The following is a 19,656-nucleotide window of genomic DNA, read 5'->3' as shown; positions in this document are numbered from 1 at the left end:
AACGCCTGTGGGTTGCAGCTTTATAAGGAGTGCTCGATTCAGTAAAGCTATCAACCTCCATCACTGATCCTGAATGTAGTAAGTGAAGGGGGACCTGAACATTACAATTACATGGGAATTAGAGGAGGTCATCAAGCTGTCAAGACTATTCTAATTAACATAGTGACAATACTACTGTGGAGACAGTGCTCAGGACCAATCCGATTAGGTCAGTAAAAAAAGATTGAACTTGCATTCATATGGCACCTTTCATGATCTCAGGATGTCCCAAAACACTTTACAGCCAATTAAGTACTTTTGAAGTATTTGTTGTAATATAGAAGTATAATAATGCAATGGGTCTGGAGATGCGTTATTATGGAGGAGATGGGGACAATGGATTTAGATCCCTTGAAATTTAGCTGCTCAGAATCTAGCCTGTTAAGTGTATGAAAACAACTTCATGACATGTATGTGAGGTAGGAAGAGCAATTTGATGTGTGATGAACGCTGGACTCTGTTTCATGATTATGTTTTTAAAACTGTAATTTTTAAAAGTTCAAGATGGAGTCCGTAAGGTCAGGTGACCTCACATCCACTCTGTGAAAGAATAAGACAGAAGTCTTGGTTACCAGGACAACAAATCAAAGACTTTAAAAAAAAACAGAGACTACAGGAGTAACATCTGACGAACAATGGGTTTCGCTCACCCAGACTTGTAGGTCATAAAACAAGGAGTCAGTGATTCTGTAGATGCAAATGTACCAAGCAGCTTTTAACAGCTGGGAACAATGGAAGGTCCAAGTGGCTCTGTGAAACCAGACTGTACTTTGTGTCTTGGAACAGGATAATAAGCTATTGATTTTTGTGTCCAGATAAATTTAACTGATTATCTGAAGACAGATAGGCGAAGAGAAGAAACCAGCGGTTGCGGCCTCGAGAGAGAGAGAGAGAAAGAGAGAGGAGACACCTGCTGTCGGAAGCCTGAGACAGCAAAAGTTTCTGAAGGTTGAAGCTTGTGGAGAAGTAGAAGACCAGCAGGATCACCAGGAATCACCTTATGCACGGTCATCCAGGTTGGAAGTGCTCGGAGAAGCAATTGAAGAGGACATTGATTTTTGAAAAGGTCTGGGAGATCCAACCCATTACTACTGGGAGGGATTTGGGACATTTAACCACCAGGCTTTTGCCATTAAAAAGGACTGTGTAATGTTTAAGTGTAGTGTGAGGTTTCCATGAATTTTAATAAGTAAAGAAAATACTTTTCTTTGTAATCTGGGGCATCAGCTACTTGCAAAGTACTATTTAGTTAATGGGGATTTCTGGTGAGTGCCTGGAACTTGCTGATGGGGGAGGTGGTGGAAGCAGGTAGGATAGCGACGTTTAAGAGGCATCTTGACAAATACATGAATAGGATGGGAATAGAGGGATACGATCCCCGGAAGTGCAGAAGGTTTTAGTTTAGGTAGGCATCAAGATCGGCGCAGGCTTGGAGGGGCGAATGGCCTGTTCCTGTGCTGTACTGTTCTTTGTTCTTTGTTTAAAATGTGAAATCATGTTGTGTAATTCTTTAAATTGTTCTAGGGGGTTCATATCTCGTATTTTTCACGATAATGATCTCACTGAGGTTGTTACACTACGTCACAATGCGAGTGAAACAGTCAGCATTAGACAGTTAGCATTAGGGACAGGGCATCCTGATCAGATGACGAGCTCTCTGAAGATTTAACTACAGTGTAAAATGCTCCCTGCCCCACGACAAATTAGATCCAATTTGAAATGTTCTGCAATGTATTTTTTTTTTAAAACAAATTTTATGAATAGGGTCTATTTTTGGGGAAAAAAAAGCCTGGCAATTAGAGGATTGGACTGTGCTTGCCCATTTCTCGCAGTTTTTAAAGGGTATAAGATGTCACATTAAGACAGGTGTCCTTAAATAAATAAAGAACAACCTCCCCTGTAAATCGGAGTTGTCATCATGTAAAGAGTTCTTTTTATGTTGTCTGATGTTCAGCCTAAGATACTCTGTTGCTTTTCTCAAAATGACCACTTTTGAGGTCTTATCATTCTTGGAAAGTTCCAACACCTCATCTCTAAGAGCCAATGGACAATGCTTCAATTCATTCCTCCTCTGCCTCCTCAGAACATTGCATGTCCATCGCCTCTCCTCATCCTCCGCTTCTGACGGTCTTGGGCTCAAGGTCAAGGACTTGTTGGGGGAGGAGTACTTGGCCTCATGGCAGTACCTGCCCATTCTGGTTCTTTGTGATGCTGGCGGTTCTCTGGATAGCAGAGGTGAAGGCGCGACACAGTTGTACTGTTGCTGGGTTTCCAGACTGCACCATTTGATGCTGGCCGGAGTCTGTGAGCGGGTTCCAGTCACTGAAGATTTCCCCTTGGCAATGCTCTTGTGGATAGTTATATTGAGGTTCTTGCATGCTGGCAGTCCTGCCACTACTGGTCCACTCATGTCTACTAGGTAAAATGTTTGTGGTTTCCATGTTGACTTGCCATAACTGCATTCCATTGTTAGCGTGTCACTGTACGGGATGGGTGACCCGTTGTATGCAGATAACTTAGTAGTTGTTGGTTGTATCATTGATTTCCAACTACTCCAGTACATATCTTTCAGGATTCAGACTGGTAGGATATTTGCACTAGCGTCAGTGTCAATCTTAACCTCAAGTGTATGTTTGCCAGCTTTCTTTGGGCAGGTAATGCTAAGTGGCAAAAGCTTCTAGTTGTTTGACTTCACCAACATGATGTGTCAGGTTCACAATGTGGAATGCCTGTTCATCTTCCTGCTGAGAATTACTTCTCTCTCAGCCTTCTCTCAGCTCTGTTTCACTGTGGACCTCATATCGGCTTGTGTTTATGCAGGTCTCTGGAGCCCTCCTTTCTGCTGTTGTCCTGTTGCTGTGCCTGTCTGTTGTTTGTTTGTGTCCTACGGTGACTTCTGGCTGTCTTTGGAGCCAGATTTCTTGCATAAGTCAATAAGGAATGAAACTGGACGGACCACCCAGCATCGACCTGAAACGACCACGCAAACCCAGCCCCATCAACCCTGCGGAAAACATTCGCACCACACAAGTGCCAGGCAGTGACCATCTGCAACAAGAGAGAATCTAACCATCTCCCCTTGTCATTTAATGGAATTACCATCACTAAATCCCCCATTTTCAACATCTTGGGGGTTACCATTGATCAGAAACTACAAGAGCAAGTCAGAGGCTCGGAATCCTACGGTGAGTAACTCACCTTCTGACTCCCCAAAGCCTGTTCACCATCTGCAAGGCACAAGTCAGGACTGTGATGGAATACTCTCGACTTGCCTGGATGGGTGCAGCTCAAACACCACCACCTGCAAGTTCCCCTCCAAGCCACACACCATCCTGACTTGGAACTATATTGTTGTTCCTTCACTGTCACTGGGTCAAAATCCTGGAACTCCCTTCCTAACAGCACTGTGGATGTACCTACCCCACATGGACTGCAGCGGTTCAAGAAGTCAGCTCACCATCACCTTCTCTAGGGCAATTAGGGATGGGTAATAAATGCTGGCCTAGCCACCGATGCCCACATCCCAGGAACAAATAAAAAATATAGGTGAGCCCAGTGTCCTTTTGCACCGCACACCTTGCACAGGCTTTGAACTGCAGGATGTCGTCGTGAATGGAACCAACCACATTTACCACACAGCTTGCTTGCTCTTTTCAACCTGGTTATTGTGCTGATACGGTTAGCTGCACCTAGTTCTTGCAGATGCTGTTGTCCAGCTACAATGGCTTCGTATTTCCTGCCATCTTCCAGCAGTGCATCAATGCTGTGACTTTTTATTTTCCCACAAGAGGTCTTTCAGAAACACTTCAGTGGGTGTTGATACAATCACCAACTCCATTATTCAGTCTGACAGCTCAGCTTCTGAAAACTCGCATTTGTTGCCCTTACAACGGCATCTACTGACAAACTGGTCGATTGATTCCTGTGGTTGTTGTTGTGAATTCTGAAATTCACTCTTAATTAGAGTTGATCTTCCAGTACTTTCCATATCTTTGCAGGATCTTTCTGATATGCCTGAGGTATTCATTTCCAACTGGTATCAGAATTTTTACAGCTTGCTTTTCTGGTTCTACAGTTGCTTTGTCAGTGAAGCATAACTGCATTCTTTGTTTGACAAGTTGGAACTCGGATATCCATGGCCTTCCAGTTCATGCTGGGAAATTTGACATCCAGCTTCCTGCTGTTCTTTTACATAAGTGGCGCAGTGGTTAGCACCGCAGCCTCACAGCTCCAGCGACCTGGGTTCGATTCTGGGTACTGCCTGTGCGAAGTTTGCAAGTTCTCCCTGTGACCACGTGTGTTTTCACCGGGTGCTCCGGTTTCCTTCCACAGCCAAAGACTTGCAGGTTGATGGGTAAATTGGCTGTTGTAAATTGCCCCTAGTATAGGTAGGTGGTAGGGGAATTGAGGGAAGGTGGGGATGTGAGAGGGTAATGGGATTAATGCAGGATTAGTATAAATGGGTGGTTGATGGTCACCACAGACTCAGTGGGCCAAAGGGCCTGTTTCAGTGCTGTATATTAAATAAAATAAATAAATAAAATTTGCTTTAAGACTTGTTCTATGACTGTACTGCTTTTCCTTTAAAAACAACTCTTAGCTGCTTTGATTGACAGGAGCAGGTGTTTAGCAGTGGTTGTCTGTTTATCTAGCATCCAGCACCCTCGTCTAGTCCACACCTGGTAGCACCTGCTAGAGTTTGTTTATACAGCCATTCAATAGGCAATTTTTAACACTTGAGTGGTTTTATGAGGTTTTTTTTTAACTCTGGCTGAGTGAATGAAAGGTCTTCATTCTCAAGTGGTTTGATAACATTTTTTTAAGCTTTAGCTGCGAGCTGCGCGAATGGAGGATTCCTGCATGTTTTGCTGTCAGGTGCCTCTTGTAATGGTGACGACTTCAATCAGCCTGGGAGGAGAGCCCTCGAGAACAATCCATCAGCCAGAGATAGGAATTGGGTTTTCCCTGTGTTTTTTTTACTGAGCCTTTTAAAAAAAAACTTTGCAAGCACCTCAAATCTTTTTTCAATGGGGATTCTTGGACCATCGGGACAATGACTGACCCGATTGCAGTGATTGATTTGCAGCCTGTCGTTCAGCACAGTCTTCTACAGCTTCAGATAAGTGTTTTCTTCTTTCCCTGTTTGGACCAGTACTTTTTTTTTTAAAACTTTCTTCTGGCTGTAGGAAAGGTTGTTTTCAGAGCTGTTTGACCTGTGGTCTTCAATCTTAGACTTTATCTTCTCACCACAGCTGCCACCATGTAATAAGTTCTTCTTATGTTGTCTGATGCAACATAAATAAGATGCATGGAGTCCAGCTGGTTGAAGATCTCAAACAGGTTTATTAAACAGATATTATATACAGTACAGAGCCAACTATTTACAGGACCTGCCTCTAGGTGTTACAGTAGCAGAGTGAATCTGGCTTCAAGTCACATACTGTGCCTACCCATTTTCGCCATTCTAACAGGGTATAATATGTCATACTAAGACAGGTGTCCTTAAATAAATAAAGGCCAGCCTTCCCCACTCCCCCACCAATGACTCAGCTACTTTAGCTGGCGAATATCTGAATTGAACAGGCTAGGTTTGGTCCCCCAGTTCGCTTGTTTCAGCCATGGTGCCTGTAACAGCATGACAATTGGCTACGACAGCCACATTTCTAAACAGTAAATCAGCCATCAGTAAGGGCAGCTCTACCTAAATCTAACCCGCCTGTCCTAAATTCTGACTCACACACCCAGCAGATTATTCCTAGCAAGGCCCGACCCCCACTCGCCTGTTTTAGGCTGGCATCCATGCTGGCTGCTCTTGCTGGGTGCATTCCCAGTAGTGGCCACTGCTCCCAGAGGTGCCACTGGAACTGAGCAGCTGTCAGCTCTTGGAGGCAGGACTTCCTGCCTCAGAGGGGCGGAAATCCCAACGGAGGCCAATTAAGGGCCTGTGCCATGTAAAATTACAGTGTAGCTTTCAGGCCAGGCAAAGGCAGGCTTGCCCCTGACTTTTTTGGTGTGGGCGGGAAATTCCGGCCCATGTCCCAAATTTTCAATATGGGCTTCCACTCAGCAAGACTCTCCACTGGGAGCCTAAGCCCTTCACTGTCCACGCTCACACATGTTGACTAGCCATTTGTGTGCAGCATAAGACAGTCCCTTTGTGTGAGGCTGTGCTTTCCGGAAACAAGGAGCAGAAAGGCGGGGTTGGGAGGGAGGGAGCAGAAGGAGAGGCTGGTGTAAATGAGGTCACTGTGCTTGCAATGGAAGGCTCAAAATCTCTCAAAGACTGCATTACCATAGACATAGTGAACAAAGATTCTACAGGGTCCTAGTGTTGGTGTATTCCAGTGTAACATGCAAAGATGAGCAGCATAATCTACGCCTGTACATTACTTGATTCATCTATTCAAGATATATAAACATAATGCTTATTGGTGACCAGTGCAAATTCTGAATGGACACACTCTCTAAGAGATCCTACTTACAAGACAGTCACAAGAAGATCTTAATAAACTTGCAGAATGGATATATAATTAACAAATGAATTTTAGCACAAATAAGTGGGAGGTATTACACTTTGGTGAGAAAACTAAGGGCCACATATTACTTGGAAAATAAAAATATCAATGGAATAGAGGAGCAAAGGGATCTGGAAATACAAATACATAAATCACTGAAAGTTGCAAAACAGGTCAATAATGACCATAACAAAAGCAAACCAAGCACGAGACTTTATTTCGAGATAGCTAGAATTGAAAAGCGGAGAAGTCACGTTCAATTTATACCGAACCACGGTTAGGCCACACGCAGAATACTGAGTACGTTACTAGTAGCTCTATTACAGAAAGGATAGAAAGGCACTGGAGAGGGGACAAACAAGATTTACAAGAATGATACCAGAGGTTATACTTATCGGGAAGGGATCAACAAGCTGGGTCTCTTCTCTCTCGAAAAGAGAAGGTTGAGGGGAGACCTAATAGAGGTTTTAAAATTATGAAAGGTTTTGATAGAGTATACATAGAGTCATAGAGTTATACAGCACAGAAACAGGTCCTTCGGCCCATCGTGTCCTTGCCGGCCATCAAGCACCTAACTACTCTAATCCCATTTCCCAGCACTTGGCCCGCAGCCTTGTATGCTATGGCGTTTCAAGTGCTCATCTAAATACTTCTTAAATGTTGTGAGGGTTCCTGCCTTTACCACCTTTTCAGGAAGTCCGTTCCAGATTCCAACCACCCTCTGGGTGAAAAAATGTTTCTTCAAATCCCCTCTAAACCTCCTACCCCTTACCTTAAATCTATGCCCCCTGTACATTTGTCGTACTCAGCTGGCCTCCAACACCGGAAACATTATAGGAATGTATGATGGCATTAAGAGAGCTTTTGGGCCAACAATCAAGAAAATTGCCCCCCTTAAATCTAAATCAGGGGACACAATCACTGACCAATGCAAGCAATTGAAACACTGGGTGGATACCTAGAACTGTACTCCAGGGAAAATGTGGTCACTGAGACCGCCCTCAATGCAGCCCAGTCTCTGCCAGTCATGGATGAGCTGGACAAACAAAATCGGAACTCAGTGATGCCATTGATTCTCTAGCCAGTGGAAAAGCCCCTGAAATAATCAAGAGTGCCAAGCCTGCGATACATTCAGCACTCCACGAACTGCTTTGCTTGTGCTGGGATGAGGGAGCAGTACCACAGGACATGCGCGATGCCAATATCATCACCCTCTATAAGAAGTGACCGCGGTGACTGCAACAACTACCGTGGAATCTCCCTGCTCAGCATAGTGGGGAAAGTCTTCGCTCGAGTCATTTTAAACAGGCTCCAGAAGCTGGCTGAGCGCGTCTACCCTGAGGCACAGTGCGGCTTTCGAGCAGAGAGATCCACCATTGACATGCTGTTCTCCCTTCATCAGATACAGGAGAAATGCCAGATGTCCCTCTACATTGCTTTCATTGATCTCACCAAAGCCTTTGACCTCGTCAGCAGACGTGGTCTCTTCAGACTACTAGAAAAGATCTGATGTCCACCAAAGCTACTCAGTATCAACACCTCATTCCATGACAATAATGAAAGGCACAATTCAGCATAGAGGCGCCTCATCAGACCCCTTTCCTATCGTGAGTGGTGTGAAACAGGGCTGTGTTCTCGCACCTACACTGTTGGGATCTTCTTCTCCCTGCTGCTCTCACATGCGGTCAAGTCTTCAGAAGAAGGAATTTTCCTCCACGCAAGATCAGGTGGCAGGTTGTTCAACCTTGCCCGTCTAAGAGCGAAGACCAAAGTACGGAAAGTCCTCATCAGGGAACTTCTCTTTGCTGACGATGCTGCATTAACATCTCACACTGAAGAGTGTCTGCACAATCTCATCAACAGGTTTGCGGCTGCCCGCAACGAATTTGGCCTAATCATCACCTCAAGAAAATGAACATCATGGGACAGGACGTCAGAAATAGTCCATCTATCAATATTGGTGACCATGCTCTGCAAGTGATTCAAGAGTTCACCTACCTAGGCTCAACTATCACCAGTAACCTGTCTCTCGATGCAGAAATCAACAAGCGCATGGGAATGGCTTCCACTGTTATGTCCAGACAGTCCAAGAGAGTGTGGGAAAATGGCACACGGACACGGAACACAAAAGTCCGAGTGTATCAAGCCTGTGTCCTCAGTACCTTGCTCTACTGCAGTGAGGCCTGGATAACGTACGGCAGCCAAGTGCGACGTCTCAATTCATTCCATCTTTGCTGCCTCCGGAGAATCCTAGGCATCAGGTGGCAGGACCGTATCTCCAACACAGAAGTCCTCGAGGTGGCCAACATCCCCAGCATAAACATCCTACTGAGCTAGCGGCGCTTGAGATGGCTTGGCCATGTGAGCCGCATAGAAAATGGCAGGATCCCCAAGGACACATAGTACAGCGAGCTCGTCACTGGTATCAGACCCACCGGCCGTCCATGTCTCCGCTTTAAAGACGTCTGCAAACGCGACATGATGTCATGTGACATTGAACACAAGTCATGGGAGTCAGTTGCCAGTGATTGCCAGAGCTGGCAGACAGCCATAAAGGCAGGGCTAAAGAACGGCGAGTCGAAGAGACTGAGCAGTTGACAGGAAAAATAACAGAAGCGCAAGGGGAGAGCCAACTGTGTAACAGCCCCGACAACCAATTTTATCTGCAGCATCTGTGGAAGAGTCTGTCACTCTAGAATTAGCCTTTATAGCCACTCCAGGCGCTGCTTCACAAACCACTGACCACCTCCAGGCGCTTACCCATCGTCTCTCAAGACAAGGAGGCCAAAGAAGATGCCCTGTGGTTATCGACCCCTCCGCTAAGGGAAAAAGTTTCTTCCTCATCTATGCATCTAGTCACAGCCTCAAAAAATTCAATGAAGTTAGTTAGACACGATCTCCCCCTGACAAAGCCATGCTGACTATCCCTGATTAATCCCTGCCTCTCCAGGTGGAGATTAATCCTGTCCCTCAGAATTTTTTCCAATAGTTTCCCAATCACTGATGTTACGACTCACTGGCCTGTAATTACCGGGTTTATCCCTGCTACCCTTCTTGAATAATGGCACCACATTTGCTGTCCTCCAATCCTCTGGTACCTCTTCTGTGGCCAGAGAGGATTTCAAAATTTGTGTCAGAGCCCCTGCTATCTCGTCCCTTGCCTCACATAACAGCCTGGGATACATCTCATCTGGGCCTGGGGATTTATCCACTTTTAAGCCCGCTAATACAGCTAATACTTCCTCCCTTTCAATGCTAATATATTCAACTATATCACAATCCCCCTCCCTGATCTCTACACCTACATGATTTTCTTAATGATTTATAAGGGAATGTTCTTTGGAATTTTCACTTACTCACCACTTCTCCACTGATGTGTGTTTGTGTGTGTTGATTGAGCTCTGCTTTCATTCTCCACCCAGTCCGATTGAATCTATTGAGGGTCACCTACAAGGACCATGCTACAGTTCAAGTTTCATGCCTGGATTCAGGTCCCTCTCCAAATGCTTCAGCACAAAATCCAGGCTGACACTTCAGTGCAGTACTATGGGAATTGTCAGAGGTGCCATCTTTTGGATGAGATGTTAAACCAAGGCCCCATTTGTCCTCTCAGGTGAACATTGAAGATTCCATGGCCACTATTCAAAGAGAAGAGATAGTGTCCCTGATCTACTGGCCAATATTATCTGTCAACCATCACCTAAAACAGATGATCTGGTCATTTATTTCATAGCTGGTTGTGGGAGCTTGCTGGGTGCAAATTGGCTGCTGGGTTCTCTACATTACAACAGTGACTACAGTTCAAAAATACTTCATTGACTGTAAAGCACTTTTCGAAGTCCTGAAAGATGCTATGTACATGCAAAATCTTTCTTTCTTTCGTTACAGGAACAACCAATTCTTAATAGTGGAGGGCACATGGATCTGTATCTTGGTAACAAAGAGTTGCAGAGGGGCAGGATGGAGGGGAAAGCAGAAGTGATTTGCATAGATTTTTTAAATGAACCAGCTTAACCTCTACAAAAGACCCTGCATACTGTGTAATGATGTGGCACACTGATCTGAATGTGGTCGACGTCCTGTGTCTATGAGTTGCAAAGGGGAAGCCACAGTCCTGCTTCTATCTAGAACAGGCTATCTTTAGAACAAGCATTTCCTTTATACAACAACAGGAGCAGCATCACTGAGCAGCCTCTAACAGCAGACTCTTTCAGGAATGGCTATGATACTTTGGTAATTTTGAAGCAGCAAAGTCGACTCACTGCAAAATGCCTCCCTGATGTCCATATTCCACTCGGGCCCAAAGCTGGACTTAGCAATCCAGCAACACCACAACACTGATCTAAGGCCACCTATCTGTAAGGTGTAATGTGCAGCTGGAAGAGCTGTGTCACATTTCCTCTGTATAAGTAACACAATACCCAAAATGGGCATACTCTGCACATGCATGTTGATACAAGCATCTGGTCAAGGCTGCCAAACATTTAATGTTTAGAGGGTGGCAGGAGCGTCGTCTTTCTCAATAATTTATAAAAAAGCGCAATTTTAAATTCCTCCTTTCCAGCAGAAACCAGACAATTGGACAATTAAAATCTTTCGGGTTGCCTAACCTTCCTAGAGTCGGCAGGAACCAAGCCTCCCAACTTTAACCTGCTCTACTAAGCAGGCAGCAAAAACGCCAGTCCATAAGCTGCCGAGGCCCTTCTTCACAGAAGCAGGAAGGGTCCCTACTATGTCATCGGGACCTAGGATTGCCAACTCTGGTTGGACACATTAGCAGAAGTTTCATCACATGACCTCCTGCCTCCAACCACACCATCCCCCCTCAATTGGCCGCCCATTACCACCATCCTGGTAGTGTCCTGCCTTCCCGTGGCCAACTGGAATGTGAGTATGCTCTTAGTTACCTGATTTGATGATTTTTGACTGTGTGTTAAGCAGCCTTTTGATTCCATCTCCAATATTTTTATTACTAATGATCAAAGTGCTCAAAGACAATGAAAAAAACTCACAAATTTTTGAATGGTGAATCGTGTTTGCTCATAGCAGTGTTCTGGAATTTTTTTTATTCTTTTCTAGGATGCGGGTGTCACTGGCAAGGCCAACATTTGTTGCCCATCTTAATTGCCCTCGACAACTGAGTGGCTTGCTAGGCCATTTCAGAGGGCAGTTAAGAGTGAACCACATTGCTGTGGGTCTGGAGTCACATGTAGGCCAGACCAGGTAAGGACAGCAGATTTCCTTCCCTAAAGGACATTAGTGAACCAGATGGATTTCACAGGATAAAATGATCAATCAGCGGAAACACACTCACTGGCCCCAGCACCCACCCACCCACCAACCTGCTTTAACCGCAGTGGGGAAGGTCTGATACAGGTAATATAGTTGCTGGGTACTGACCTGTTGTAACCATTCAAAGAGAACGCTCCCTGTGGATAGGCTGCAGTGCTGGATTTGAAGTAGTAAATGCAGCCTTTGTGAATGATGACAAATCGCAGTGGCCCTGAAATCATAAATAAAAATCAAATTTATAACAGTAAAGACTGGCCTTGGGGTGAAGTAAGGAAGCTAGGTGACCGAGTGAATGGAGAAGACAAAATCAATTTAAAAATCAGAGCAGGAATGAACTATTAATATTCGTCTACCTAAATATTTATTATGCACTGCCTGAAAGACTGGTGGAGGCAGATTCAGCAGTAACTTTCAAAAGGGAGCTGGATAAATACTTGAAATGGAAAATTTTGCCAGACTATGAGGAAAGTGTAGAAGATAGCTCTTTCAAAGAGCTGGCACAGGTACAATTGGCCAAATGGCCTCCTTTTGTGATAACTGGTTCTCTCATCTCCTTGGTGGGGGAAGAGTAGCCAAAGACCAGGCTTCACTCCCACAGGGAAGCAGAGAAATTGGAGAGACAGTTGGTTGGATTTCTACAGCTGCTGGTTTCAGAAATGCCTGCCAGTCTCAGTGGAAGTGTGATCTCCAGCCCTCAGGAGAGGAAGAGTGTGTAGGACTGGCAGAAGTGGACATTTCAGCTTCGAAAAACAAATTACCATCAAACATCATTCGCATGGATCATATTATCAAACATTCGGATGAAATCTTAAAACGAGGCTTTGCCTTACGTGCCCATAATGGCAAAGAAGAGCAGGGGAGTTCTCTGCATGTGCTGGCCAATATTTATCTCCCTATCATTGTTTTTAATCTCATGAACATGAACAAATGACAACAACTTGCATTTCTTAAAACGCTTTTAATATAGGGAATCATCCTGAAGAGTTTCACAGAGATGGCGGGAAAAGAATTAGGGTGTGAGGGTACAGTTGAAGAGAGGATAGGGGATGTAAAGAAGGCTGGCATTGGAAGAGGAAGACACTCTATACCTGGCACCAGGGGCAGAAGGAGGTGAAGAAATTGATTTGATAAACTCGAAAAACTTTGGCTGGCTAATGAACTTACACTTCATGATCTTCCATTGGGAGCCTCCTTTTTTATGGAGGTAACCAGACAGTGTAACCCCTCCCGGCATGGTGAGGAGGTTCTGGGCTCCAATCGCTCGCATTGGCATCGGCCAGTTCTCCTCTGCTCCAGTGGTCATTGCGCTGAAACAAAACAACTATCAAAAATTACTGGTTATCCATTAAATTCACACCAGCCCGAACAGGACCAATTCATTACTGCAACCTATTATCCAACAGTTACTTAACCCGACCTCAGGGATTACTGGGTTTTAGACTTCTGCTTACTTACATTTTTATCATTACGAAATCATAGAATGGTTACAGCACAGAAGGCCATTCAGTGGTCCTGTCCGTGCCAGCTCTCTGCAAAAGCAATTCAGCTAGTCCTACTCACTGGCCTTTTCCCTGTAGCACTGCCATTTTTTTCTATGCAGATAATCATCCAATTCTCTTTTGAAAGCCACAATGTTTTGAAAGCACATTCTCAGGCATTCCAGATCCTAACCACTCACTGTGTAAAAAGGTTTTCCTCATGTCGCCTTTGGTTTTTTTGCCATTCACCTTAAATCAGTGTCCTGTAGTCCTCGATGCTTCCACCAATGGGAGCGGTTTCTCCCTATTTACTCTGTCCAGATGCCTTATGATTTTGAATACCTCTATCAAATCTCCTCTCAACCTTCTCTTCTCTAAGGACAACCACCCCAGCTTCTCCAATCTATCCACGTAACTAAAGTTCCCCATCCCTGGAACCATTCTCGCAAATCTTTTCTGCACCCTCTTCAGTGACTTCTTATCATTCCTAAAATGTGTGCCCAGAATTGGACACAATATTCCAGTTGAGGCCGAACCAGTTTTTAAAAAAATAAAGATTCATCATAACTTCCATGCTTTTGTACTCGATGCCTCTACTTATAAAGCCCAGGACCTGTATGCCTTATTAACTGCTTTCTCAACCTGCCCTGTCACCTTCAACAAGCTGTGCACATCTACCCCCAGGTCCCTCTGCTCCTGCATTCCCTTTAGAATTATATCCTTTATTTTATATTGCCTTCCCTCATTTTTCCTACCAAAATGTATGACTTCACACTTGTCTGCATTAAATTACATCTGCCAGGTGTCCGCCCATTCCACCAGCTTGTCTATGTTCTCTTGAAGTCTATCACTATCCTCCTTACAGTTCACAATATCACCAGGTTTTGTGTCATCTGTAAATTTTGAAATTGTTCCTTGCACACCCAAGTCTAGTCATTAATATATATCAAGAAAAGTAGTGACCCCAATACTGACCCTAGGAACCGCACTAGACACCTTCCTCCAGTCTGAAAAGCAACTATTCACCCCCTACTCTGTTTCCTGTCACTCAGTCAACTTATATCCATGCTGCCACTGTCCCGGTTATTCCATGGGCGTTAACTTTGCTGACACGCCCGTTATGATCAGATTTGGACTTTGAGAACAGATTTAGTAACGTAAGGTCACACGATAGACAAAAACGTGGAAGGCTTTACTGGCTTATTCATTCAGAACAAGCATATTGAAACCCCTCCCATCACAATATCTATTTTGATGAGGCATTAAACTGAGACCCCATTTGCCTCGGAAGTGGGCAAAGAAGATCCCGTGGTACTATTTCAAAGAAGAATATACGAGTTATCCCCAGTATCCTGAATTCCCAAAGGGTGCGATATAAATAAGTTTGTCTTTCTTTGGAGCCCACAACCAGCATACCAATCATTTTTTAATTCACCCACAGGATTTGGGCATTGCTGGCAAGGCCAGCATTCATTGCAAATCTCTGTACAACTAAGTGGCTTGCTAGGCCATTTCAGAGGACAGTTAAGAGTTGGTGTGGGTCTGTAGTCACATATAGGGCAGACCAGGTAAGGACAGCAGATTTTCATCTCCGGAGGACATTACTGAATCAGATGGGTGCTTACATCAATCCAGTAGTTTCCTGATCACCAGTAATGTACTAGCTTTTTATTCCAGATTTATTTCATTAACTGACTTTAAATTCCCCAGTAGCCGAGATGGAATTTGAATTTATGTCTCCAGATTATTAGTCTAGGCCTCTGGATTCCTAGTTCAGCAACATAACCGCTATGCCAACATACTCCATTTTAAAAATAGTTTTCACTTGGAGATAGGCAAGAGGTGGCCCATTCTGATTGGAAGTAGACAAGACCAAGTTGGCTGGACATTCTCTTTACAGAATCATACAGCATACAAGGAGACCATTCGGCCCCTCGTGCCTGTGCGAACTCTCAAACACATACCAATTAGTCCTACTCCCTTGCTCTTTCCCCATTGCTCTGCAAAAGTTTCCTTTTTAAGTACAGTTCCAATTCCTTTTTGAAAGTTACCATTGATTCTGCTTCTACTACCCTTTCAGCCAATGCATTCCAGATCATAAAAACCTGCTGAGTCAAAACATTTCTTATCTCCCTAGCTTTTTTGACAATTATCTTAAATCTGTGTCCTCTGATCAGTGAGCTTTCTGCCAGTGGAAGAAGTTTCTCCCATTGTTCACTTTATCAAAACTTTTCACAGTTTTGAACAGCTTAACCTCTCCACTCCAGATAACTAAAGCCCCCATCCCTGGTACCATTCTGGTAAATCTCCTCTGCACCTTCATCAAGGATTTAATGTCCTTTCTAAAATAAACACAATACTCTAGCTGAGGTCTAACCAATGATTTATAAAGGTCCCAATCCAGAGACTTAAGCACAAAATCCAGGCTGACACTCTGCAGCAGTACTGGGGGAATGCTACACTGTTGGGAGGCCTCGTCTGTCCTCTCTGATGGACGGAAAAGATCCCACAGCACTATTTCACAAAAGAGCAGGGGAGTTATCCCTGGTGTCCTGGCCAATATTTATCCCTCAACCAACTAAAGTGGTCTTTATCATATTGCTGTTTGTGGGAGCTTTCCATGCATAAATTGGCTATGTTTCATACAGTAATTGTAACATGCTCTGTGATGTTGTGAAAGGTGCTATAATCATTTAGCGAGGCGGAGAGGTTTAGAGAGGGAATTCCAGAGCTTTGAGCCAAGGCAGCTACCAACGGTGAGGCGAAGAAAATCGGGGATATGCAAGAGACCAGAATTGGAGAAGCGCAGATATTTCAGAGGGTTGTAGGTCTGAGGATTATAGAGATAGGAAGGGGAAAGGTTATGGAAGGATTTGAAAACCAGAATGAGAATTTTTAAATCGTGGTGTTGCCAGACAGGGAGCCAATGTAGGTCAGTAAGCACCCATTGAATAAACTCACTGAGGCACCTGGGGTCTGTCAATAAGAATTTGACAGGTTAAATTTTCAGACTTGGACCTTTCATCAGAATGGACTGATGCAGGAATTCTCACGTGAAATGCTTACTTGTCTTTTCAGAATCTAACTTGCCTGTTGCATATTTGTCATTTTTCAGTTGCACTCTGTGATGCCATATTGTGATGAGCAGTGCTTGAAACAGTTTCTCAATAGCATGCATCCTCTTCCAATGTTGGTTGTCGTGGTAGTGCACACTAGTCCACAGGATGTGTCACCATTTCACTCTTTCGCCAGCTAGTGACTCCAGTGTGTGATAGTCAGCATTTAGGGCCTTCATCTCATGCTTACAAGCATCCTTGATGTGGAGCTTTGGGCTCCCCACTGGTCGTCTGGCCCCAGCTACCTCACCATACAGAAGGCCCTTGGGTATGCTTGGCAACAGGAGCCAACGTCAAAAACAACAACTCACAGAGTTACTTGGCAGCTTCACGTGCAGCACTTGTGGCAGAACCTGCCTCTCAAGGATTGGCCTTCACAGCCATCAGCAAAGGTGCATCAAAAGACACCCCACCTAAGTGGATTATTTACTGCATGTCCAACATCTTTCACAGATGGAAGAATGCCAAACAAACTTCCAATGTTAACATTTTCCCAGATGTTGATGCTGCGAGAAAATGTTTCAAGATCTGCTGGTGACCATGAACATTCCAATCTATTTCTAAACCTTTTCCCAGTGTCTACTTTGCATGCTCATAGCAAAGGAACTGGGAAAACCCAGTCTGGCAACACCACGATTTTAAAATTCTCATTTTGGTTTTCAAATCCCTCCATGAGCTCGCCCCTCCCTATCTATGCAACCTCCTCCAGCCCTAAAACCCCGAGATCGCTAAGCTTGACCAATTCTGGCCTCTTGCGTATCCTCAATTTTAATCGCTCCACCATTGGCGGCCAGGCCTTTCAGCTGCCTGGGCCTGAGCTCTGGAATTCCCTCTTGAAACCCATTAGGTCCACATTTGTATGGAGACAACGGAAACCAGCAGTTAGTGAGATGTGGAATTCTCTTTCCAATAAGCTACTCACTCTCAACTAAACGTTCTCTCCTCATGGATCTACTCTTCAGCTGAAATTTAAAAATAAAATACCCTCCTTTTCCTGTCAACTATCCTTCTCCTCTCCTGCAGGTGCAGATTCGCACTGAAATTAAGAACTTGCATTGGTGTCAGGTGGCCACTGGTAATATACTCCACGTGGAAAGGTGTTCACACACAAGACTCCATTAAGGTTTGGCACCACAAGGGACATCACAGCAGTGCTCAATTCAAGGCCCTCCTGATCTCCACAGTCAACAGTGTTTGTAAAGGGGTCAGGGAAGGGGGTAAGAGTCTGCTGGATTTCTAGCAGGTGCAGTCGCTTTGCCTAATTTTTTTTCCAATTTCCTTCCAAGTCTTCCTTCCGAGCCTCAATTATAGCATTCGACCCGAAACCTGGCCTATGATCAGCTGAATGGACTCAGACCTAAATCCACAACATAACAGTGGCCTCGCTTCAGAAGAGGTCCATTATTCATTCTCCGAAGTGAGCATCGCTGACATGGCCAGCGTTTAGTGCCCACCCGTTGTTCCCAAAGAAAGTGATTGGTTGTGGGCAATCTTCTTGAATTGTTCCGTGAAGCAGCACGGAGTAGTTTGCTAGGCCTCTTCAGAGGCTGGCTGAAAGTCAACCACATTAGTGTGGGCTGGGGTCACATATAACCCCAGATCAGGTAAGGGCGGCAGGTTTCCTTCCCTAAAAGGACACTCGTGATCCAGTTGTTTTTTTATGACAATCCGACAGCTTCACAGTCACTTTCACTGATACCAGCTTTTTATTGCAGTCTTTTTTGCTTCTTAAGCTCAATTTGGGGCGGCACAGTGGCGCAGTGGTTAGCACCGCAGCCTCACAGCTCCAGGGACCCGGGTTCGATTCCGGGTACTGCCTGTGTGGAGTTTGCAAGTTCTCCCTGTGTCTGCGTGGGTTTCCTCCCACAAGCCAAAAGACTTGCAGGTTGATAGGTAAATTGGCCATTATAAATTGTCACTAGTATAGGTAGGTGGTAGGGAAATATAGGGACAGGTGGGGATGTTTGGTGGGAATATGGGATTAGTGTAGGATCAGTCTAAATGGGTGGTTGATGTTCGGCACAGACTCGGTGGGCCGAAGGGCCTGTTTCAGTGCTGTATCTCTAATCAAAAAAAAATTCAAATTCTCAAACTGCTATGGTGGAATTTGAACTCACAATCTCTGAATTATTAGTTCGACCCAATTGTTAGCCAAGTAACATAACCACGATAATAATGTCTATAATGCCTTGGTTATAAAGCACGTGTGTGAAGGGCTCAAGTTACTGGTGACGCATTTCCCAGGATACGTGTGTAAATGTTGGAAGATGACATGAGCAGCATTACCCTGCCAACACTTAGTGCCTAGGCCTACACGTAAATAAATAATGGCCAAGGAGTCAAAGCCTTCGGAGTGAAGAGGAGGAGAAAAATGACAAGGAAATGAGATACAAAATAGCAATATAACTTACCTGTTTCCATTCCCACACAACAAAGAATCCAATAATGCATGATTTATATCAGACACCTCTTTATCAGTGATTCATCTACAGATTCAGAGAAGGCAAATGATTCACTGAAATGCATCAGATGCTCTCCCCACCATCTGGTTATAAAGAGAGGAATGGGCTGGTCAGTGGATGCTGCTGGAATCTGTGTCCCATGAGTTCACTGACTCCAGCACCTCCCAATATGACAAAGACTCGTTCTCCTCACATACAACACTGAAGGATGATTCTTGCTGGCAACTTCCTTCAACAGCTGCACAATTTCTGATCACAACATTTATAAAAATAAAATGATCATCTGCATTTACAACACTTTCTTGACTTTTATATTTACAGGAAGCATTCCACTCTAATTCTGCACCAAAAATGACATCACACACATTCCCTCACCCTACCCCACGCCTGCTGATACAACTCTTCCCAAACAGTACGTGACAAGTAGCATCAGTTTAAAGTCTCAGAGAACCAGTAGCTATTTGTCGAATACTAGGCCTCAGTGCTGATTGCACCTCCCCCTACCCCACGAAAAGAAGGGGGTCAAGTGGTGGAAAGGGTTTTAAATGTTAAATTCGCATAATACAATCCCAACACAATGCTTTAGTGCCCGCCACCATTTTTACTCCGGCGGTCATCAGAGAGTCCGAGTGTGCTGTAGAATGCCTATTTAAAATTGGGGTCATGGAGTAAATACTTTACATTAAAAACATAAGGAAACATGGAATGAGAAAATGGCCACTGGTCCCACTACTTCTCTATGGATTCTAGCTCC

At 44.5% G+C, this 19,656-nt stretch overlaps 1 protein-coding gene across 2 annotated transcripts in view; it reads right to left on the bottom strand.

Annotated features, from left to right (window-relative positions):
- sh3bp2 (SH3-domain binding protein 2) overlaps window positions 1-19,656 on the bottom strand; it is a 170,172-nt gene that overhangs the window by 84,489 nt on the left and 66,027 nt on the right. Inside the window, exons 3-4 of one of the 2 annotated variants that reach the window (XM_068029233.1) lie at window positions 13,011-13,153; window positions 11,955-12,057 (exon numbers count right to left, since the gene is read on the bottom strand). In XM_068029233.1, the coding sequence (XP_067885334.1) occupies window positions 11,955-12,057; window positions 13,011-13,149 (242 nt within the window). In that variant the 5' untranslated portion in view covers window positions 13,150-13,153. Of the gene's footprint in view, window positions 1-11,954; window positions 12,058-13,010; window positions 13,154-19,656 lie in introns of those variants that run through there. The other variant, XM_068029234.1, reaches the window with a different exon arrangement.

Source organism: Heterodontus francisci, chromosome 4 (assembly GCF_036365525.1).
Source record: "Heterodontus francisci isolate sHetFra1 chromosome 4, sHetFra1.hap1, whole genome shotgun sequence".
Taxonomy (NCBI): Eukaryota; Metazoa; Chordata; class Chondrichthyes; order Heterodontiformes; family Heterodontidae; genus Heterodontus; species Heterodontus francisci.
Note: the sequence above shows the minus strand (reverse complement) of the source record. Positions and strands in the feature narration are given on the sequence as shown.